The sequence below is a fragment of the Chanos chanos genome, chromosome 15 (genome assembly GCF_902362185.1).
Source record: "Chanos chanos chromosome 15, fChaCha1.1, whole genome shotgun sequence".
Classification (NCBI taxonomy): Eukaryota; Metazoa; Chordata; class Actinopteri; order Gonorynchiformes; family Chanidae; genus Chanos; species Chanos chanos.
In genome coordinates this window covers 16,449,798-16,468,288 of record NC_044509.1, presented here as the reverse complement: position 1 = coordinate 16,468,288, position 18,491 = coordinate 16,449,798, and the positions used below count along the sequence as shown (strand labels likewise).

The 18,491-nt window shown below is 42.2% G+C and overlaps 1 protein-coding gene across 1 annotated transcript; it reads left to right on the top strand.

The window, feature by feature from the left end:
• The first annotated feature begins 1,718 nt into the window (after positions 1-1,718).
• On the top strand, positions 1,719-12,929 carry wscd1b (WSC domain containing 1b). The gene is made up of 8 exons (XM_030792959.1): positions 1,719-2,133; positions 2,296-2,410; positions 4,037-4,221; positions 9,349-9,470; positions 10,315-10,486; positions 10,691-10,855; positions 12,077-12,277; positions 12,577-12,929. The coding sequence occupies exons 1-8, from the start codon at positions 1,719-1,721 to the stop codon at positions 12,927-12,929; spliced, it is 1,728 nt and encodes a 575-aa protein (XP_030648819.1).
• The last annotated feature ends 5,562 nt before the right edge of the window (positions 12,930-18,491 follow it).

Below are 18,491 nucleotides of genomic sequence, written 5' to 3'. Positions count from 1 at the left end.
GTTTGATTTTCCTTTTTGTGTGGAAGTTTTTTCTTTCTTTCTTTCTTTTTTCCCTGTGATGGTCAGCTATTACAGCGTGTTTGAGTGGCTGACCAGTCTTATGAAACAGTCTTCCATTACCAGATCTTTTTTTTTTTTTTTTCTGAGAAAATTTACCTTGACTCATGCCAAGCATTCAAAGCTGAGTGGACCACCACAGGTGCAAACAAAAAGAGAGAAAGAAAAAAAAAAATCCAACAGTACTTCACGTCATATCTTAAACAGTGTTAATCATGTTCCCTATGGTTTTCTTCTGAAACTTTATTTTCTTGACATGAATGGGACAGTGGACATCGTGTTACATTTTCATCCAGCATTAGCCCTGCCCGAAGTCTCCGAGTGTAAAAACATTAAACCGGCTCTCAGAGCAAAAATATACTATGCTTTACACCTAATTCCGGTTTTGGTACTAATCCAGATTCAGATTCAGATTAAGATTCAGATTCACATTTGCTTTAAAAGGGTTTACCCTTCTGCCTGAGGTGCAGCGTCTTTCCTGTGCTGGAGAACAGCCAATGAAACAGAAATGACACACTTGAAGAACTGTTTTATATAACCAGCCCAGCCAAAGATTCTCTTCACTTAGAACCTGTCAAAGTCAAACTGTTCTGCATGCTACTATAGTTTCAATCCATATTTCTCCAGTGGACCAGTTCAAAGTTTTTAGGAGTATAGACTGAAGAGTGTCTAGTTTGTCAAGTTTGTAGTTTCAAGTGTTAATTGGTATAGGATTACTGTGTTTCTGTGTTTCCAGCGTTTCTGTAAGTGGCACAAGAAGTCTGTCAATTTATAAACAGTACTGGACAAGTGGTTGGTATTTGATGAGATCCACACCAACTCTGCTGGTTCAGTGGCATGTACTGGGGGGGAGGAGGTGAGGGGGGTTCAGAATATCAGATGTGCCCTGTGGAACATCTGATACCAACCCCACCCCCAGGAAAAGTGCTTGTTGAAGTTGGTACTCTGACAGAGAGCTGCCCCTCCCCTCCATCATCACTACCAGCTTGTCAAGGTCAATGGATGAGCTAGAGAACTCAGAGTACCGTTCTCTTTTCTTCTGAAAAAACGGAAAGAATTTTGTTTGTTCATTCAACTGTATTATTACAGTGATTAAAACTGGCATGGCATTTGTTTCTTTTAGACCTTTCCAAAATGGTTAAGGTTGAAATAGAGCACTGAAGCACAGTGTGAAGGAGCCATCTGAGTCTGGTGTTTCTTCTCTACCTAGGTGTCGCCATTTTGGAAAAACCCACCAACGGACGTAAGCCCTTGTGAGCGTCTCACATAATCATAGTTGGATTTTCAAACGTGAATAATTGTTTGAATTGAGAAACGCGTGAACTGTGAATAGTACAACTATTATCAAGAGAAAGTCTTCTATAGAACAAGAATAAAGCCGCTTTAGGTACACCGAGTGGCTGATGAGAACTATGTGACTGGAACTACAAAGACCATGAGGTCCAGATCGTTGTTCCTACGTCTTGCTTGTGTTGATTCAGACCAGACCTGCATGAAAGCCAGATGGAGAAACAGTGAAGGTGTGGATTCTTCAAACGATGAATGATCTGAAGTTTGCTGGGAAGAGCAGTCTGCTCTACACCTGTATGAGACTTTGGTAGAGGCCTCTGTTTGGATGGTGTAGAGTTTGAAGAAAGATTGCCTTAGCACAGTTAGGGGTGATGGCTAAACCTTTCTACAAACTGCAGTGCTTTCTAAGGTGGGCCCAGCTGCTCCTCCTCTTTTTGGGCGTGGCCTACATCATGACTGGCACCGTCCTCTTGCTCCAACGCTACAGTTTGGACGCATCTCAGCGAGGAGCTGAAACCTCGCTGTCGTTGCCTTCTTTTCCGGCTCCTCCAAGAACCCTGGAGTCTCCTCACCTCAGCTGGCAGTTCAGAAGACCAGGATCTCGGGCGATCCAGTACCTGGAGAACAGCCCGCCGGATCCTCCAGGCAGCCCGATGGACCAGCGTCAGTTTACATCCAGGAACCTGGAGATCAGGCACCTGAGACGCCACTGGTTCCACAGCTCCACGACGGAGCAGAAGATCCAAATGCAACAAAGTCCACACCATCGAGACATCAGACGTAAAGGTTCGGGTCTTTTACGTAACCTGAAAACATTTGAAAACATTGTGAAACATTTGAAGATGTAAAAGAATGGCGTTTGCAGTTTTAGGTCATGATTACTTATAACATTGCTCTTAGATAATGCATTCTCTCTCTCTCTCTCTCTCTCTCTTTTTTTTTTTTAAGGAACCTACATTGGTTGCTTCATAGATGATGGCAAGGAACCAGCCCTTGGCGGCACAGTGCTCTACGATTTCCGCAGAATGACCAGCACTTTGTGTCAAGACACCTGCTCGGAGAGGTAACTTCAAAAAATAATAAAACAAAAAAACAACGAAACGAAACATTTTTTGAGTTTGAACCACAGAAAACTGAACTTGTGCTCTCTGAGCTGAGGTCAGGGGAAATGAAAAGGCTCTGTGTTCTTTCGGAAGAATCCCCGCAGTGTCTTAGAGCTAAGCCAGGTGGCAGGGCTTGGGTCGGCTGCTTTTGGAGGCAGGCCAAGAAGAGAAACTTTCATCCAATGGGACAGGAGATCAAGGGGGCTAAATGCCCGGAATGAGTGGTCAGGAGTCTTGGCCCTGGTTACAGAAAGCAGAAATGCCACAAGGACAGATCGCAGTCCGTATTAACTCTGATGAGAAAAAAAAAATTTTGGTTGAGAGTTCTTTAGTCTGAGTAACAGCGCCATATGCTTCCTCGACTTGATAGAGGTGTGTTACATTCACTGGAGACTTCCAAACTGAAGAAACATCAGACATTTTACATTTCGTGACCAATTATTACAGGAGAAAAACAAACGGATCTTCACAGACATAAAAGGGCATTTCCCCTCATACTAGAAAATGATTTGGCTGAGATCAAATATGACACAAAGCTATAGTTGTTTACTGCTTTCCAGACACCCACACAGGCTCCTGCCTCACTCAGAGACAGCAAGACTAAAAGACAAAGAGCCAAGAAAAATGCCAACAGGTCACTTGGCGAGCAGTCTGCGTCTACGCGATGCGTGGGGGAGGCAGACTGTCTCAGACAGAATGTACGGCGTATTTTGGCTTGAACAAATTATTCTCGATACTGCCTCTCAGTTTCTCAATACAAAAGTTGTCAGATAGCCTGTGAGCAGCTGGAAGTCTAAAGTCTTCAGGTAGAAATCAATAATCTTCTATAATCTATAATCTTTTAACGCGTCGGTGGACACTGGTGTCACTGCAGCAAAATGTGTCTAGTGGTGACATTTTTGCTTATACTCATATTCCGGCAAAAACAACAGGACATAAATTCCTTTTAAAATAAGGTTTTGCATTAATTTGGTAGTTTAAGCCCTACAGTGTCTGCAACATGTCTCGTGATTGCTCAAGATTATCTTTAAATTAATTAGATTTTTTAGCCTCCTAGACTGAAGCAGCACACGTCAGCCAATGAGGGGCGTTTCCGTGTGACTGTATTTCCTGTCCTTTAAAACTGGAGAACTGGACTGAGATGGCTGAGGGCAGTAATGACCTGATGTATGTGTTGCTCCTAGCTGTGTACTGCTTCTCAAAAAGATACTGTGATTCTCCAGCTATGAGGAGAGTTTGAAATGTAAGACAGAGAACAAAGAAATATTTAAACACTGTTCTCTCTCTCTCTCTCTTTACTGACAGTTTATATAGACTTTCAAACATTCTTGTTTTATTTCAGCCCTGCTTTAGATATTTAAAAAAGGGGTGAAGTTACTAGGAATAGTTGTTACATTTTCAACTTTAAATATTTCAAATAGTAAAAAAATTTTCCTCATGCTGAGTCCTCCACATCAGAACTTTAAAATATGCTTGCTGAGCTGAATTTGTGACTGGTGTTGACGGGGGAACAGACACATTGTGTTATCTGATGTAACCCCATGTCTGAATGCCCTGACTCTGATGGTGTTTTCCTCATCCTGTAGTGGGTACCAGTTTGCGGGACTGGAGTATGGAGCAGAGTGCCACTGTGGAAACCAGATCACTGGTGCCCGGGCGCGGAATGAAGACTGTAACCTAGACTGTAAGGGAGACAGGGGCTCTGTCTGTGGGGGGGTGGGACGTCTCTCCATCTACAAAGTGGAGAAGCTGCTCCCCAGCCAGAGGACATGTAAGTACAGACTCAGAATAATATATATATATATATATATATACACACACACACACACACACACATACACACAGTGCCGCTTGAAAGTTTGTGAACCCTTTAGAATTTTCTATATTTCTGCATAAATGACATCAAAACATCATCTGATTTTCACAGAAGTCCTAAAATTACATCAAGAGATCCCAATTAAACAAATGAGGAAAAAAATATTATACTTGGGTCATTTATTTATTAAGGAAAATGATCCAATTTTACATATCTGTGAGTGGCAAAAGTATGTGAACCTTTGCTTTCAGTATCTGGCGTGACCCCTTGTGGAGCCATAACTGCAACTAAACGTTTCCAGTAACTGTTGATCCGTCCTGCACATCAGCTTGGAGGAATTTTAGCCCATTTCTCCGTACAGAACAGCTTCAACTCTGGGATATTGTTAGGTTTCCTCACATGAACTTCTCACTACAGGTCCTTTCATAACATTTCTATAGGATTACGGTCAAGGACCTTGATTTGACCATTGCAAAACATCAACTTTATTCTTCTTTAACCATTCTTTGGTAGAACAACTTGTGTGCTTAGGGTCGTTATCTTGTTGCATGACCCACGTTCTCTTGAAATTCAGTTCACGGACAGATGTCCTGACATTTTCCTTTAGAATTTGCTGGTATAATTCAGAATTCATGGTTCCATCAATGATGGCAAGCCGTCCTGGCCCAGATGCAACAAAACAAGCCCAAATCATGATACTACCACCACCATGTTTCACAGATTGGATAAAGTTCTTATGCTGGAATGCAGTGTTTCTTTCTCCAAACATAACGCTTCTCATTTAAACCAAAAAGTTCTATTTTTGTCTCATCAATCCCCAACACATTTTTCCAGTAGCCTTCTGGCTTGTCCACGTGATCTTTAGCAAGCTGCAGACGGACAGCGATGTTCTTTTTGGAGAGCAGGGGCTCCCCTTGCAACCCTGCCATGCACACCATTGTTGTTCAGTGTTCTCCTGATGCGGGACTCATGAACGTTAACTTTAGCCAATGTGAGAGAGGCCTTTAGTTGCTTAGAATTCACCCTGGGTTCCTTTGTGACCTCGCAGACTATTACATGCCTTACTCTTGGAGTGATCTTTGCTGATCCTGGGGAGGAATGGTCTTGAATTTCCTACATTTGTACACAATCTGTCTGACTATGGTGGAGTCCAAACTCTATAGAGACGGTTTTATAACCTTTTTCAGCCTGATGAGCATCAACAGCTCTTTTTCTGAGGTCCTCAGAAATCTCCTTTGTTCGTGCCATGATACACTTCCACAAACATGTGTTGTGAAGATCAGACTTTGATAGATACCTGTTCTTTAAATAAAAGAGGGTGCCCACTCACACCTGATTGTCATCCTATTGATTGAAAATACCTGACTCTAATTTCACCTTCAAATTAACCGCTAACGCTGGAGGTTCACATACTTTTGCCACTCACAGATATATAATTTTCCCCATCTTGTGAGCAACCGCAATGCACAATCAGAGGTCCTCACTAAGCTTTTTGGTTTTAGCCATGACTTGCAATTGACTAGTAACTGACTAGAGAACTACTGCATCATTTGTTCTCAATTTATAGTTGATTAGAATGCTCTAGAACATGGTAGAAATTTCCAGGACCATCTGGAATGGTATAGAAGCTTGCATTTTCTCAAGAATGTGTAACAATTTCAAGGGGTATGAATAATTTTAGATATGGCATTTTTAGTAAAAATGTAAAAAAAACCAAACCAAAACAAAAAAACAGAGAAATAGTTCAAATTTATCATTAACATCTCGGAGACAATGTCTTAGCATCTTTTGTCACTTGTTTATGTCATTTCCATTCAGATGAAACCTATTGGCCAAATAAAAATTCACTACAAATCAAGCATAGGTGTAAATAAATTTGGGCTTAACTGTATGTGTGTGTGTGTGTGTACGTATATATATATATATATATATATATATATATATATACACACACACACACACACACACACACACACACATACAGTATATATATATATATATATATATATATATATATATATATATATATATATATATATATATATATATATATATATACACACACACATACACAGCCACACACACACACATGTGACCACAAAGTCGTGGTCATACCTGCAACTTTACACTTAAACCTATTAGGAGTGTACAGGGCAAATTTGTTAGAGTTGAATTGATACAGCAAATAAGTGTGGTGTAATATTAACACTCTCAGAGTTAATTCAGCACTTTCAGAGTATATTTAGCTCTGGATATTTCATTGTGTGTTGTATTCAGATGCTCAATTCTGAGTGACAAGCCCCTTTCTTTAAAAAAAAAAAAGCAATTTTGTTTCACATTTTTCGATTTGTCTAGTTTGTCATGAAAGCCTTTAAAATAATATTTATATCAGTCTGGATTATCAAAATGGAAGGAAACTTAAAGATGTATCTGAAAGTCAAGATCCATGGAACATGTATCACTCAAAACACTATTGCATTAAAGCGCAAATGGTAGTAAAATGATCAAAATTTCCTCTTTTACTCATAAAACTCCACCTTTCTATTATGAACCACCAGAATATGAAATATGCCTTCAGATAATATCAGGTGTGCAAAATTTTCATTTCACGTTTACCAAATGTGACATGAATTCTGACAACTGAAATTTGAGAGTAAGCAGAGGGGACCAGTTCTCTCACGCTTCTTTTGGATGTGCATTCGTCTTTTCTTTTTTTTAACATCCTGTCATTTATTTTGCACCTTTGAACTCTCTACCTATTATAATTACTTAGCCAGGTTAGTATTATTTAATAAAAACAAACACAAAACTAAGTGGAATAGAGCCCGACTGATACCGATTTCGATATTTGATGATTTAAAAATCCGATAATGATATATCATCCGAATTTCTTTTTTTTTTTTTTTTCCAGAAACACATAACATAAACAAAGATTTTCCGTAACATTTGTTATGTGTAGTTATTTAAGAGTTCTCACCAAGATAACATGACAATGCTGTTTAATAATAAACTTGTTTTGTTGTCATTAATAGTAATGAACAAAAGTACAACAAAATATATTAAAGTTTTGATGAATAATACAGTAAACGGATACAGTGACCAAGAGTAAACGCTGCTGTTGAATGCATCTAATGCTACATGACTGTAGTCATGTTATAGCGAGGCGACTTTGAGATTTCACACTACACGTTTGAAAGAGAAGCTAGATAACTTTGTTTGGCTACCAAGCCATGTTAGATACTTGTTTAGTTCACATTTATTTATGTGTCCCCTCTGGTTTAATCATTTTTAATGCACCGACTGTAACTACAGACATGCAAGTCGCAGATATATTTACCATTGCTTCATTTAGACAGAACAAGTTAAACACTACAGTTTAATTGCTCATTAATGTTAGCGGTCTTCCACTGATAAACATGGCATTAGCTTGCTTTGTCGGTAACCTAATTTAGCAATGGACAGCTTTATAAGCTGCTGTAAGGGATGTTGCCAGAGAACTCTCAGAAGTGACGAGGGAGAAATGACAGGACCGTTGTTTGTGTTCTTGCTAGAACTGCCATGCTGTTTCATAAATAAATCTACGATCATGTTTGTCAACAGCTTAGTCTACGCCACTCAACTCTCGTAACGTTAAAGTAATTTTGATGTTTGACTGACTGTAGCGGCTTTCACGTTACTGCAGCAAAACCAGGCATGGCTGACATGAATGTCATAACATGGCTGAAGGATCCATCCTCCGTCTCTTTTAATTGTCATTTATCGGCTGCTATAAATGCCGATACCAACTTATCTGCAATTAGCTCATATCGGCCGATAATATCGGCACGCCGATTTATCGGTAGGGCTCTAAAGTGGAATAATCTAGTGGCTCAGAGGTTAGCACTGTTGCCTCACAGCAAGAGGGCCCTGGGTTCGAATGTCCTTTCTGTGCAGAGTTTGCATCTTCTCCCCGTGTTTGCGTGGGTTTCCTCAGGGTGCTCCAGTTTCCTCCCACCATCAAAGACATGTATGATAAAATTCATTTGCGTGTCAGTGACCTTGACCAAGGCACTGGCAAAAAGACCTGGAGTTGGTCCCCAGGTGCCTACGGCTGTCCACTGCTCCTAGCTCATAGTGTGTGGGTACGTTCCATTGGGTTGTTAGTGAACTGCGAAGTATACAGTGAACGGTATATCACCATCTTAAGTGAAATTTCGTTCCGTAGGGAGCCACTGTGTTCAGGTCCAAGGGAACTGCCCAGTGTGTAGGGAGCTAGGGAATGTAGGTATATCACTTTGCCGGAGGTTGTTCCTCCAGAGAAACGGTTATTATATTCCAAAATGCATGGTGAGTCCCTTGTTACTAAGCAACGAAACTAACAACTCTGAAGCCTGAACAAGACTGTTAGCAAGACACCTTTGTCGTCTCTGCCACTCATTCAGTTGGTGTGAAACTAAAAAAATATAGCAACCCAAACAGAGCTAAAAATTCTTCATTCTCCATTGTTCCTTCAAATCTTTAGTAATGCTTATGTTAGCTAACAAGCTAGGAGACGAAGGAGACCATTCACGAGAGATCAGAGAATTGAAGTGCACGAGGAGTTTAATGATAACAAACAAATACATAAAAAAGTTAAAATACATCACTCACAGTACACAGAAGTTTCATCACATTAATTTCAAAAGTGTCTGAAGTATGCAAAACTACTTTGAACAATGTTGTTTGTGTTAGCATGCTAAATACATCCGACTGCTGTCTTGTCGAACACAACCAATGTAATCAAGGCGTGACCCCGATGCTGTCTGGTGTCGATAACGTTGCAGGGCATTCCAAATGAAACCGTTTAGCGATCGAGTTCCCTGTGAAGATCCCTTGGATTCCATACCCTGTGCAGTGGGTAGGGAGCAGGGGATAAAGCCTAGGGACCCTTGTTATCAGAATGCAACCTGTGTGTGTGCTCACTAGTGTTTAGGATGGGTTAAATGCAGAAGCTGCATTTCACTGCTCTACTGTGTGTGTGACCAATACCTCCACTTCTAATGATTGTATGTCACCCTACAACAGTGTTTCAGATTGTAATGAGAGTCTTGTTTCTCCACTCAGACAGGAACATGCACTACCATGGCTGCTTGAAAAGGCCAGAGAACATGAGCCAGGTCTTTCTGTTCCACACGACCCTTCCCCAGCTGACCTCACAGCTCTGCATCTCGACCTGCACCGAAAAGGTCTCTCTCTCTCCCCCTCCCCACGACACTCTCCTACATCCTACACCTACGTCTTCTCTCTCTTCATACACTCATTTTTTTTTCCTCTGGTCATTTACAAAGCCTGTGATCAGTTAATGACTCCAGCATCTCATAATGTGAGTGTCTTTAATGCCTGTACTCCGCTGATGAAGTAAGACATGCTGAAATGACTCCTCTGCCACCCCCCCCCCCCCCCGCACTTTTCTCACTCGTGCACCGCCACCAACTCTGTATCTTGTCCTGGAGTGAGATCATCTTTGTTTAGTTTGTCTGTTTACTCCCACACAGAAAATAAAGCAACCTTTCATTTTTGCTGACTATACTCATAAGACAATATGATAAGATTTTGATTTTTTTTTTTTTTTTGCTCTTTAACATAAGGGCATCTCTTTGCCTTCAATAGCATGAAAAACCCCTGCGTTGATTAAAGCTGAATCACATGAACTGAGGTCTGTTAGAGGAGTCAGTGCATTTAAGTGAAATAGAAGCTAAGGTTTGTTTAGACTGCAGTTTCGACGGAGCAGGTGCTCTGATACTCCTTAACTGGAAGGGACTGGAATTTATCAGTACATTTCCAGTTTTCTGCTCCACAGGGTGCGTCTCTAACCCAGTGCGGCTCTGCAGCCCCCCACAGTTCAGATATCTCTCTCTTAGCTCTAACACGCCTGATTCACCCCGTCAGCTCATTATCAAATCCCGAATCAGGTGTATTAGAGCCGGGAGAGATCTAAAACAGACAGATCTGAGGCCCCCAGGAGCAGGACTGGAAAACACCAGTGGCTTTTAATCTCATTTTATGCCTTTGACTTGTCCTGTCACCCAGGAGCTGCCGTTTGCCGTGCTGAGGGGTCGGGACTGTTTCTGCGGACGTGCCTCCGCTCATTTCGCTCTGCAAAAGCGATTGGACGAGCGGTGGTGTGGGCGGAGCAACCTCTCAGAGCACGCCCCTCCCATCGATGAGGACATTTACCACGTCTACACCACACCTGTTTTAGGTCAGGAAGGAAACATCTGACATCTGTTTACGTTTAGAAACGTGAAATTTCACATCAGCTTGCATAACCCGCAAACCCTCTGTGGCTCCGGCGAGATTTACAACAAATCTTCAAAGCCCTAAACAAAAACCTGAAGCTTAGTAATTCATTAACATCTGCAAAATGTCGCATGCACATTCTCTTTTCTCTTCTGCTTTCTTTTAGATTCTAGATGCAAAGTAAGGATGTTTCTACCTGAGAGATCTCCCTCGCTCATAGCCCTGTCCAGTTTTCCAGGTGCAGGAAACACCTGGTTAAGGCATCTCATTGAGCTAACCACAGGTTACTACACCGGAAGTTTCTACTTCGATGGCTCACTGTACAACAAAGGTGCGTCTCCTTTGCATGCGTCCCCTACGTACATTATATGAATGCATAATTACAGCTTCATAAAATTAAAGCACAAGGTCATTCCAGGATCTGACACATGTGACCAAAGTAACTCTTACCTCTGGGTTTCTTAGTACGGTTGTTGGATTTTTTTTTCCCTCCATACAGGGACTTTCACTGTCCAAGTCCAAACTGAAATGCACAGATGATTTACAGTGCCATTAATGGTGGCTGGCTGCACTGACAGGTCAACATCCAAATGAAAGATTTTAAACTGACTCAAGCAAAACAAAGCAAAATAAAACAAAAACAACAAAGATCTATTACTTGCCAGTTCAGGTTTCTCTGAACCATGGGTCTCGTTTATGCTCTCTCATTCGTTCTCAGAGGCAGTGGGATGAATCCGCAGCTTTTTCCTATTGGCTGTTCAAACAGGACACAAAGGGCTGTTTTCACTCAGTCAGCCGCACACACATTTATGCTCACTGAATATCAGAACGCAAAAAAAAAAAAAAAAATCAAATATTGAATCAGTGACGTTATGTGTTCTAAAAAGTAATGGATTGGTGATCTAACTACAATGAGGCAGCTGTCAAGACAACACATGTGAACTTCTCCTTTAGACGTTCTCAGACCATGGGAGAGAGAGGTTCTCCTTTAGACGTTCTCAGACCATGGGAGAGAGAGGTTCTCCTTTAGACGTTCTCAGACCATGGGAGAGAGAGGTTCTCCTTTAGACGCTCTCAGACCATGGGAGAGAGAGGTTCTCCTTTAGACGCTCTCAGACCATGGGAGAGAGAGGTTCTCCTTTAGACGCTCTCAGACCATGGGAGAGAGAGGTTCTCCTTTAGACGCTCTCAGACCATGGGAGAGAGAGGTTCTCCTTTAGACGTTCTCAGACCATGGGAGAGAGAGGTTCTCCTTTAGACGTTCTCAGACCATGGGAGAGAGAGGTTCTCCTTTAGACGCTCTCAGACCATGGGAGAGAGAGGTTCTCCTTTAGACGCTCTCAGACCATGGGAGAGAGAGGTTCTCCTTTAGACGTTCTCAGACCATGGGAGAGAGATGTGAGAAAAAATTAATCTCCAGTCACTACCACAACCATCCTCACGGTCTCTGGGCAGACTCTTACTCAGTCAGGCAGCCTGCTGGACCCTGGCAGTATTTAAATCTTCGATTATGAATGCAGAAATTTGGCCTGTCTTCTCTGGGCTTCTTTAGGTTTTAAGGGAGAAAAGGATTACTGGAAGAGTGGCAGAACCGTTTGCGTGAAGACTCACGAGAGCGGACAGCGGGACATCGAGATGTTTGACTCGGCTATCTTGCTCATCCGCAACCCGTACCGCTCCCTCATCGCCGAGTTTAACCGCAAGTGTGCAGGACACCTGGGCCACGCGTCAGACAGACAGTGGAAGGGCAAGGGTACTTTAAAAAGCCATCTGTTTCTCTCTGCTTATTCGTTTTTCTGTTACTCACCACATTCAGTTTTAGCTGACTTCTGTGATTACAGCAAGAGTTGGATAAAAAAAACGCTGACTGTACTTTACAGGAAGGTTATAAAGATATGAACTTGCTCACTGGAGAAAAATATGTCTCTCTGGCTCTAACTCTGGGCCCTGGATTTGAATTTTTCACTTTAAACTGTTTGTCATTAGCAAATAAACTGCAGAGAAAATGCATTTTGTGACATAACGTGAGAAATGTTCTCCTTTCTGTGTCAGAGTGGCCAGGGTTTGTGGACAGCTATGCGTCCTGGTGGGTGTCACACGCCGTGAACTGGCTGAAGTTTGGACGGCACGTGCTAGTGGTGCATTTTGAGGATCTCCAAAAGGAGCTTCTCCCTCAGCTGCAGTTAATCACCTCCTTTCTAAACGTGAGCGTTCCAGAGGAGCGACTCTTGTGTGCCGAAAGCAACAGAGACGGGCTTTTCAAACGCTCCGGTACAAGGCAACTCAACTTCAACCCCTTTACTCCAGCCATGAGGGCTCAGATTGACAGATACATCCGAACCGTGGACCAAGTCCTGAGAGACAGGAACTTCAGTGGTGTGCCTCAGGAGTACATGCCCAGATGATTAGCACTGATTCCAGAATGTTCTGGAACATCAGGACTGAGAAGTTGTCACAAAAAAAACAAACAGGCAACTCCAACAAAACATTTTAAAACAACCTGCTGCGTACCCCTCTTCCAGTTTCAAATTCTGACCCCACTTTTGGCCGGAGGACTTTTTCTCTTTGCTTTGTTTTGTTTTAAACCACACTTACTCTCAATATGGCAAGTCCAATGGCCTGTGCCATTTGAAGTCCCGACCAATGCCACGAGCCCTGTGCCAATCCAGGTGAGGACTGCAGCGGGAGCTGCCTGATACATGCTAAGTCAGTCTGCCTCTTCTCACCTGCCAATTTACAAATGTTTCCACAGGAATGTAGATTGTGTGGAGGCCCAAGCGATCTCCCCAGATGTACCTGCACCTGCATGGGTGCTCCACTGACACTAGGAGGCGCTGAAGTGCAGCCTCGGCACCTCAGCGTTGGGGTGTAATTTACCACTGTTCCACATGTGAACTTCAGAGAAGTTAGACATCCTGCCAACACGTAAATCTTGGCCAAAAAATTTGGTAAATTCTAAATGCCTGTGTGTTAGTGTGCCTTAACATTTTGGAGCTAGCTGTGTTTTTTTTTGTTTGTTTGTTTGTTGGGTTGTTTTTGTTGTTATTGGTTATTGCTTTTCCTTGTTTGTTTGTTTTTTTTAACTCTTGTACACTGCTGAAAATGGCAGCAGGATCACACGGCAAGTGCCTCTAAACCCATAAAGGATCGGCTGTCCTACACATGACCTTCACAACACACTGCTGACATCTCATTGGATATTTGTCTGATACGGTGGCCATGGTGACTGAGGGACGGCCATTGTGTCTCATTTGTAATTTATAACGCCTGCGTATTAAAAGTCACTGCAGAAGCTCAGACAGTCTGGGAAGGTGAGTTCAATGTGTCTGTTCCACTACTTTTGCTTTGAAAAGAAGACAGTCATGGTTTTCAGGACCTAATATCCTGGCACATCCAAGCGTCTCAGAAATCAGTGCTGCGTTCATACATATTCACTTTGCATTTTAAAGTCAGAAATCTCATGAAGAGAAGCAGGTAGGGAGCAGCCAGCCTCACACGTTAATTAGTCGGTATGGAAAAACAAATGCTTGCATGCTGTTAGGGCTGAAAAAAAAAAATCATGTTTAACTCCAAAATCTGACTGCACATGTTTTGTTCTTCAGTCAAACTGTCGATATCGTCTCGCCCCCCCTCAACAAAACGCCTTAGTCATTCAGTCACACTGGGAAATTCACAAATACTGATTAAAATATTTTGGAAGTGCAATACATTAAAAACAAAAAAAAAAAGCCCTGGCATTTGACCTGGCTCTGCTAAGTGGTAGAGGAGGCAGAGGTTGTCCTTGAGCTGTGTTTTAATTGGTTTCAGAGAGCAAAGCCTCTAAACAAACAGTCTGTGGTCATGGGAAGGGACATGTAGCTCTTTTCATTTGAAATCACACAGGCAAAAACAAACAAGCACATAGTGGATTATGATGGATGACAAAGGGAACAAGTGATGAATTGTTAATTGAGTAGATTAATATATATTATAACAGCATTCACAAATATGAAAAAAACAAAACCAAAACAAACGTGGCATCTGTTTGAAGCAGATAAACATTTGGAAGAGAGAAGCTAAGGGGGGAAAAAAAGTTTATCTGACCACAAAATGCAAATGTGTTTGTGGTTTTGCAAAGCTTTTCAGATAACAAACAGACAAGTCTTCCCTGTAATTAAATGATGGATAATACAGCATGCATACTAATTTTCATCTGAGGCTTGACCGTGTTTAAATATAACGTATGAAGAAGAATATCACTTAAGAAAAAACTTTTTTCAAACATGTTTGAAGGATCTGAAGATGAAAGTAATCAGTAGTTTGTCTCTGTGAGGAATGCTGTGATCAGAGCTGGTCACGAAGTTGCTTTAAAGATGACAGACATGTAGACTTAAATTCTGCTAAGCGCTTCAGAACTCTGACAAACCGAAACATAAAAAAAAAGCCGTCAACAACGGTCCACTAGGCCGAATCCCACTGCATACAAATTCACATCCTTATGGACTATGTATCGTTTTTATTAAAACATAAGATCACAAGCAATTCATGTTTTCTTGCTCATGACACACAAATTTTTTCCGGGCAGGGTGGTACTGTTGATGATGCGGTACTGTTGATGATGGATGTCCTAAAATATGATAAAGATTCTTTAAAACTCTGTCATCATCCGATATGAGTTGGGAAGCAGAACACCGGAAGCATAATAAGTGTCTTTTTTCCCCTTTGTCATTCACCGCATCTGAAAATATGCCGGGTGAGCGGTTTTGAAAACGAAAGATTTAATCGGCAACATACGGCGGCTCTGTCTGGAATCTGCCAAACAAGTCTATCCAACAGACAGAGTGTTTGTGATGTAGTGACAAACCCGACAGGCCCTCCATCTGTTGGATAATGTGTGACAGCAAAACCAATTGGAACCGTCCAACATCGCACGAGACAAAAACGATGTCTTCATTAAGGCTCGTAGTAATGCGACCCGATGAATACCCGAAAAGATTCTGTGACCGTGAAACTACTAAAATCTTTTATCTGTACAGATTCATACATTTTAAGAAGAAAAAGGGAAAAAACTATGAGGTTAAGCATTATGTTCACTGGGGGTCAATGAATAACAAAATACGATTTCATAAACATGAACATGGTTAATATAGTCAAGGCTTGCCTGAAAACTGAAATAAGTAAAGACTAATCCAGAAAACGTGCGTTTCATAATGCATGTGACTGTGAGAATTGCGCTGATACTATCCTGGTTTAGGATAATGGGAAGCTTTGCGAACATTAAGGGAATACCTATGACAACAGCTAACAGTTGTGCAGAGTCTCATGTCCGTCACTGCACAGGAATAAGTTCACAGACATAAAACTATTTTGCAACAAGAAGAGCAATGGTTTTTCATACTCAGTCGACAAAAAGACTTCCTAATTTTACCTGACAACTTTAAGACAAGATAACAACGGGCCTCTGCCCCCACCCCATATGGTAATCCTTCCACTAACTCACAACCGGGGAAATAAGTCAAAATGCCATTAGACGATGCATCACCCGGTTCACTCAGTGGTTTAGTCCTTGTGTCCTTAACTGTTCCTCCTTTTCCAACGGAATAAATCTTTGAAGCGCGAGGATCCAGCTCAAAACCAGCGCTAATAAAACTGTCGAGTCTGGCCCGGATCGTCTCCTTTTGTTTTGCACAGTATCATTACACAGATGGAGAAGCAATAAAACACAGGCACAACAACTCGCCCGGACAGACAGAGGCCAGAGTCGTAAACGTCGCCTTTTTCTGGGCAGCGCGTGAATGATGGTGCAGCAGGGACATCTCAGCTGAGTTAGAGAAATGTTTAAAAGAAGCAAAATGGCAGTTGAGTCCGAGTATGTGCACGCATTGCTCCCAAACGAGAGAGGGTTTTGGAAATGGATGAGGAGGCGATAGGACGTGTTACCCCGTGAACGCGTTTGCAAAGCTAGCCCCTCAGCCTAAAGCACTTCGCAGGCCCATAATGAAAATCTCGTCCAACGGAACATGTGCGCTCGCTATAAAATCACCTTGAACTAAAGTAGAGACTTTCATGAATAAATTCTAATTAACATTCCCGCTAGGAGGGAAAATTCAGACTACACTTTCTTTTTAGCCGCCACACAATTAGAAGGCGAGCAGAGGTCAAGTACACCGTACTCCTACTTATCTATTTATTTCCCGCTGAACTGATGAATTTCCATTCTGAAAATATATCAGATGAAAGAACTGCTCGTGTGTGAATAGCAGAAACATTCCAGACGGCCTGAATGATTTTGTTTCAGCAATTGCCCCTCCCTGCAACGTATTTTATCTGTAGCCTATATGTGGGAGCAATGACACGTGTCACAAATTTAGTTCTTGTTTTACGATGCCTTTTTATAACTACAGGCTGTAAATCAGTCAAAATTGCATTAACAAAGACGAGGTCGGCAATAACGTAAGTGTTGGTCTCCCCGCGTAGCGATTTTACAGCGTCTTGTAAACAGCCCGAAGAAATGAGTCACAAACTGGATTCATTAATGTGGTTAATGTATGAAATGGAATGTACGCTTCGTTGCTGGAAAAAAAAAATCGTAGAGACGCTCAGAAGAACATAATGTACGAGTCACTTTTGAAATATTTTAGAAAACTGACAGGCATCTCCGCGGGTGTTTTTTGATCATGTGAAATGTGGAATAATTATTAAGTATCACTGATCAACAAACAGGTTTGATGGTTACTGCGGAAACAGATTCACACAGATGAGACTGCAGCCTGTCCTGGTTTTCAGTAATTCTTCTGAAAACCCACCAAAGCTTTGGAGGCAGAGCTGCTCTGGACTCCATGCTGAGCAGAGCCATAGATTTCAGCAGGGGCCTCTGGGTTTGATGCCAACATGCTGGGGTGATAGGGAAGAAGAGAGATGATGGGGGGTGCAGGGAGGGTGTCATTTTGTCGCACGCCTGAAGCAACACCAGTTTAACTGCCTCTTTGCTCAAGGGCAGAAGTGCAGCGGTGAGAGGAAAGGCAGAGCCATTAGAAACAGCAGAAGTCCAGTGGTTAGTGAACCTCCCAGTGGGTCCAGCCTGGCATTTAAAACCAGAAGCCTTTTCCCTAACTCACTGAATCACAGCCACCGCAGACTGCCAGCAGTGAAGGACACAAACTGATCCAAAAAGAAAGAAAAAGAGAGAGAGAGAGAGAGAGAGAGAGAGCGAGAGACAGAGAGAGAGAGTGAGTGAAAGAGAGAGAGAGCGCGAGAGACAGAGAGAGAGAGTGAGTGAAAGAGAGACAGAGAGACAGAAAGAGAGAGAGAGAAGGTGAAAGTGAGAGAGAGAGAGAGAGAGAGAGAGTGAAAGAGAGAGAGAGAGAGTGACTCGCTGATTAACTCTGCATCACCACTCCCACCCCCTTTTATTACAATTCACAGCAGTGGCTTTGCCTCTAGGATTCTCATAGGGTCTTCTGGGCTTGGCTGTGCTGAAATGTGGAAGAATATGCACCCAGACACTTTCTCTCTCTTTCTCTCTGAGGCGCATGCGTGTGCACACACAGACACACACTTGTTATGACCAGACTTGTTATGACTGCAGTAAATTTATACTGCTGTGGCTTTCCGGGGCCTGTAGTGCCATCATTATATTTCATTCGTCTAACGGGTCTGATTGACAGCTCTGGTTTTATCGGCCATTAGTTCCACCAAGAACCAGTTTTGGTTCATCAGGGGTCTGAACCTGACTGGACAAGACAAGAGCGATACTTTGAGGGGGTTTTTTTTGTACTGAAGATGATGGATTTTTAATGCATCTGAACTGTGTGAAATAAGAGAACCTGAAAGATGCATAAGTATCTTAACAAACAACTCCTGGGCCCGTTAACCCAGAGCTGTGAGGCCCATCATACTCACTTGAGACTTTTCAACTCAAAATCCTCTGTGCTGTAACAGGAAAATAAAGTCATATTTCTCTCTCTCGGAGAAGAAATTACCAAGCC

Bases quoted from the DNA above. Each gene is read 5' to 3' on its own strand.
- wscd1b (XM_030792959.1), top strand. From the start codon at position 1,719: ATGGCTAAACCTTTCTACAAACTGCAGTGCTTTCTAAGGTGGGCCCAG. The intron at 2,411-4,036 runs GTAACTTCAAAA...CTCATCCTGTAG, and splicing joins CAAGACACCTGCTCGGAGAG to TGGGTACCAGTTTGCGGGAC. The intron at 9,471-10,314 runs GTCTCTCTCTCT...CCTGTCACCCAG, and splicing joins TCTCGACCTGCACCGAAAAG to GAGCTGCCGTTTGCCGTGCT.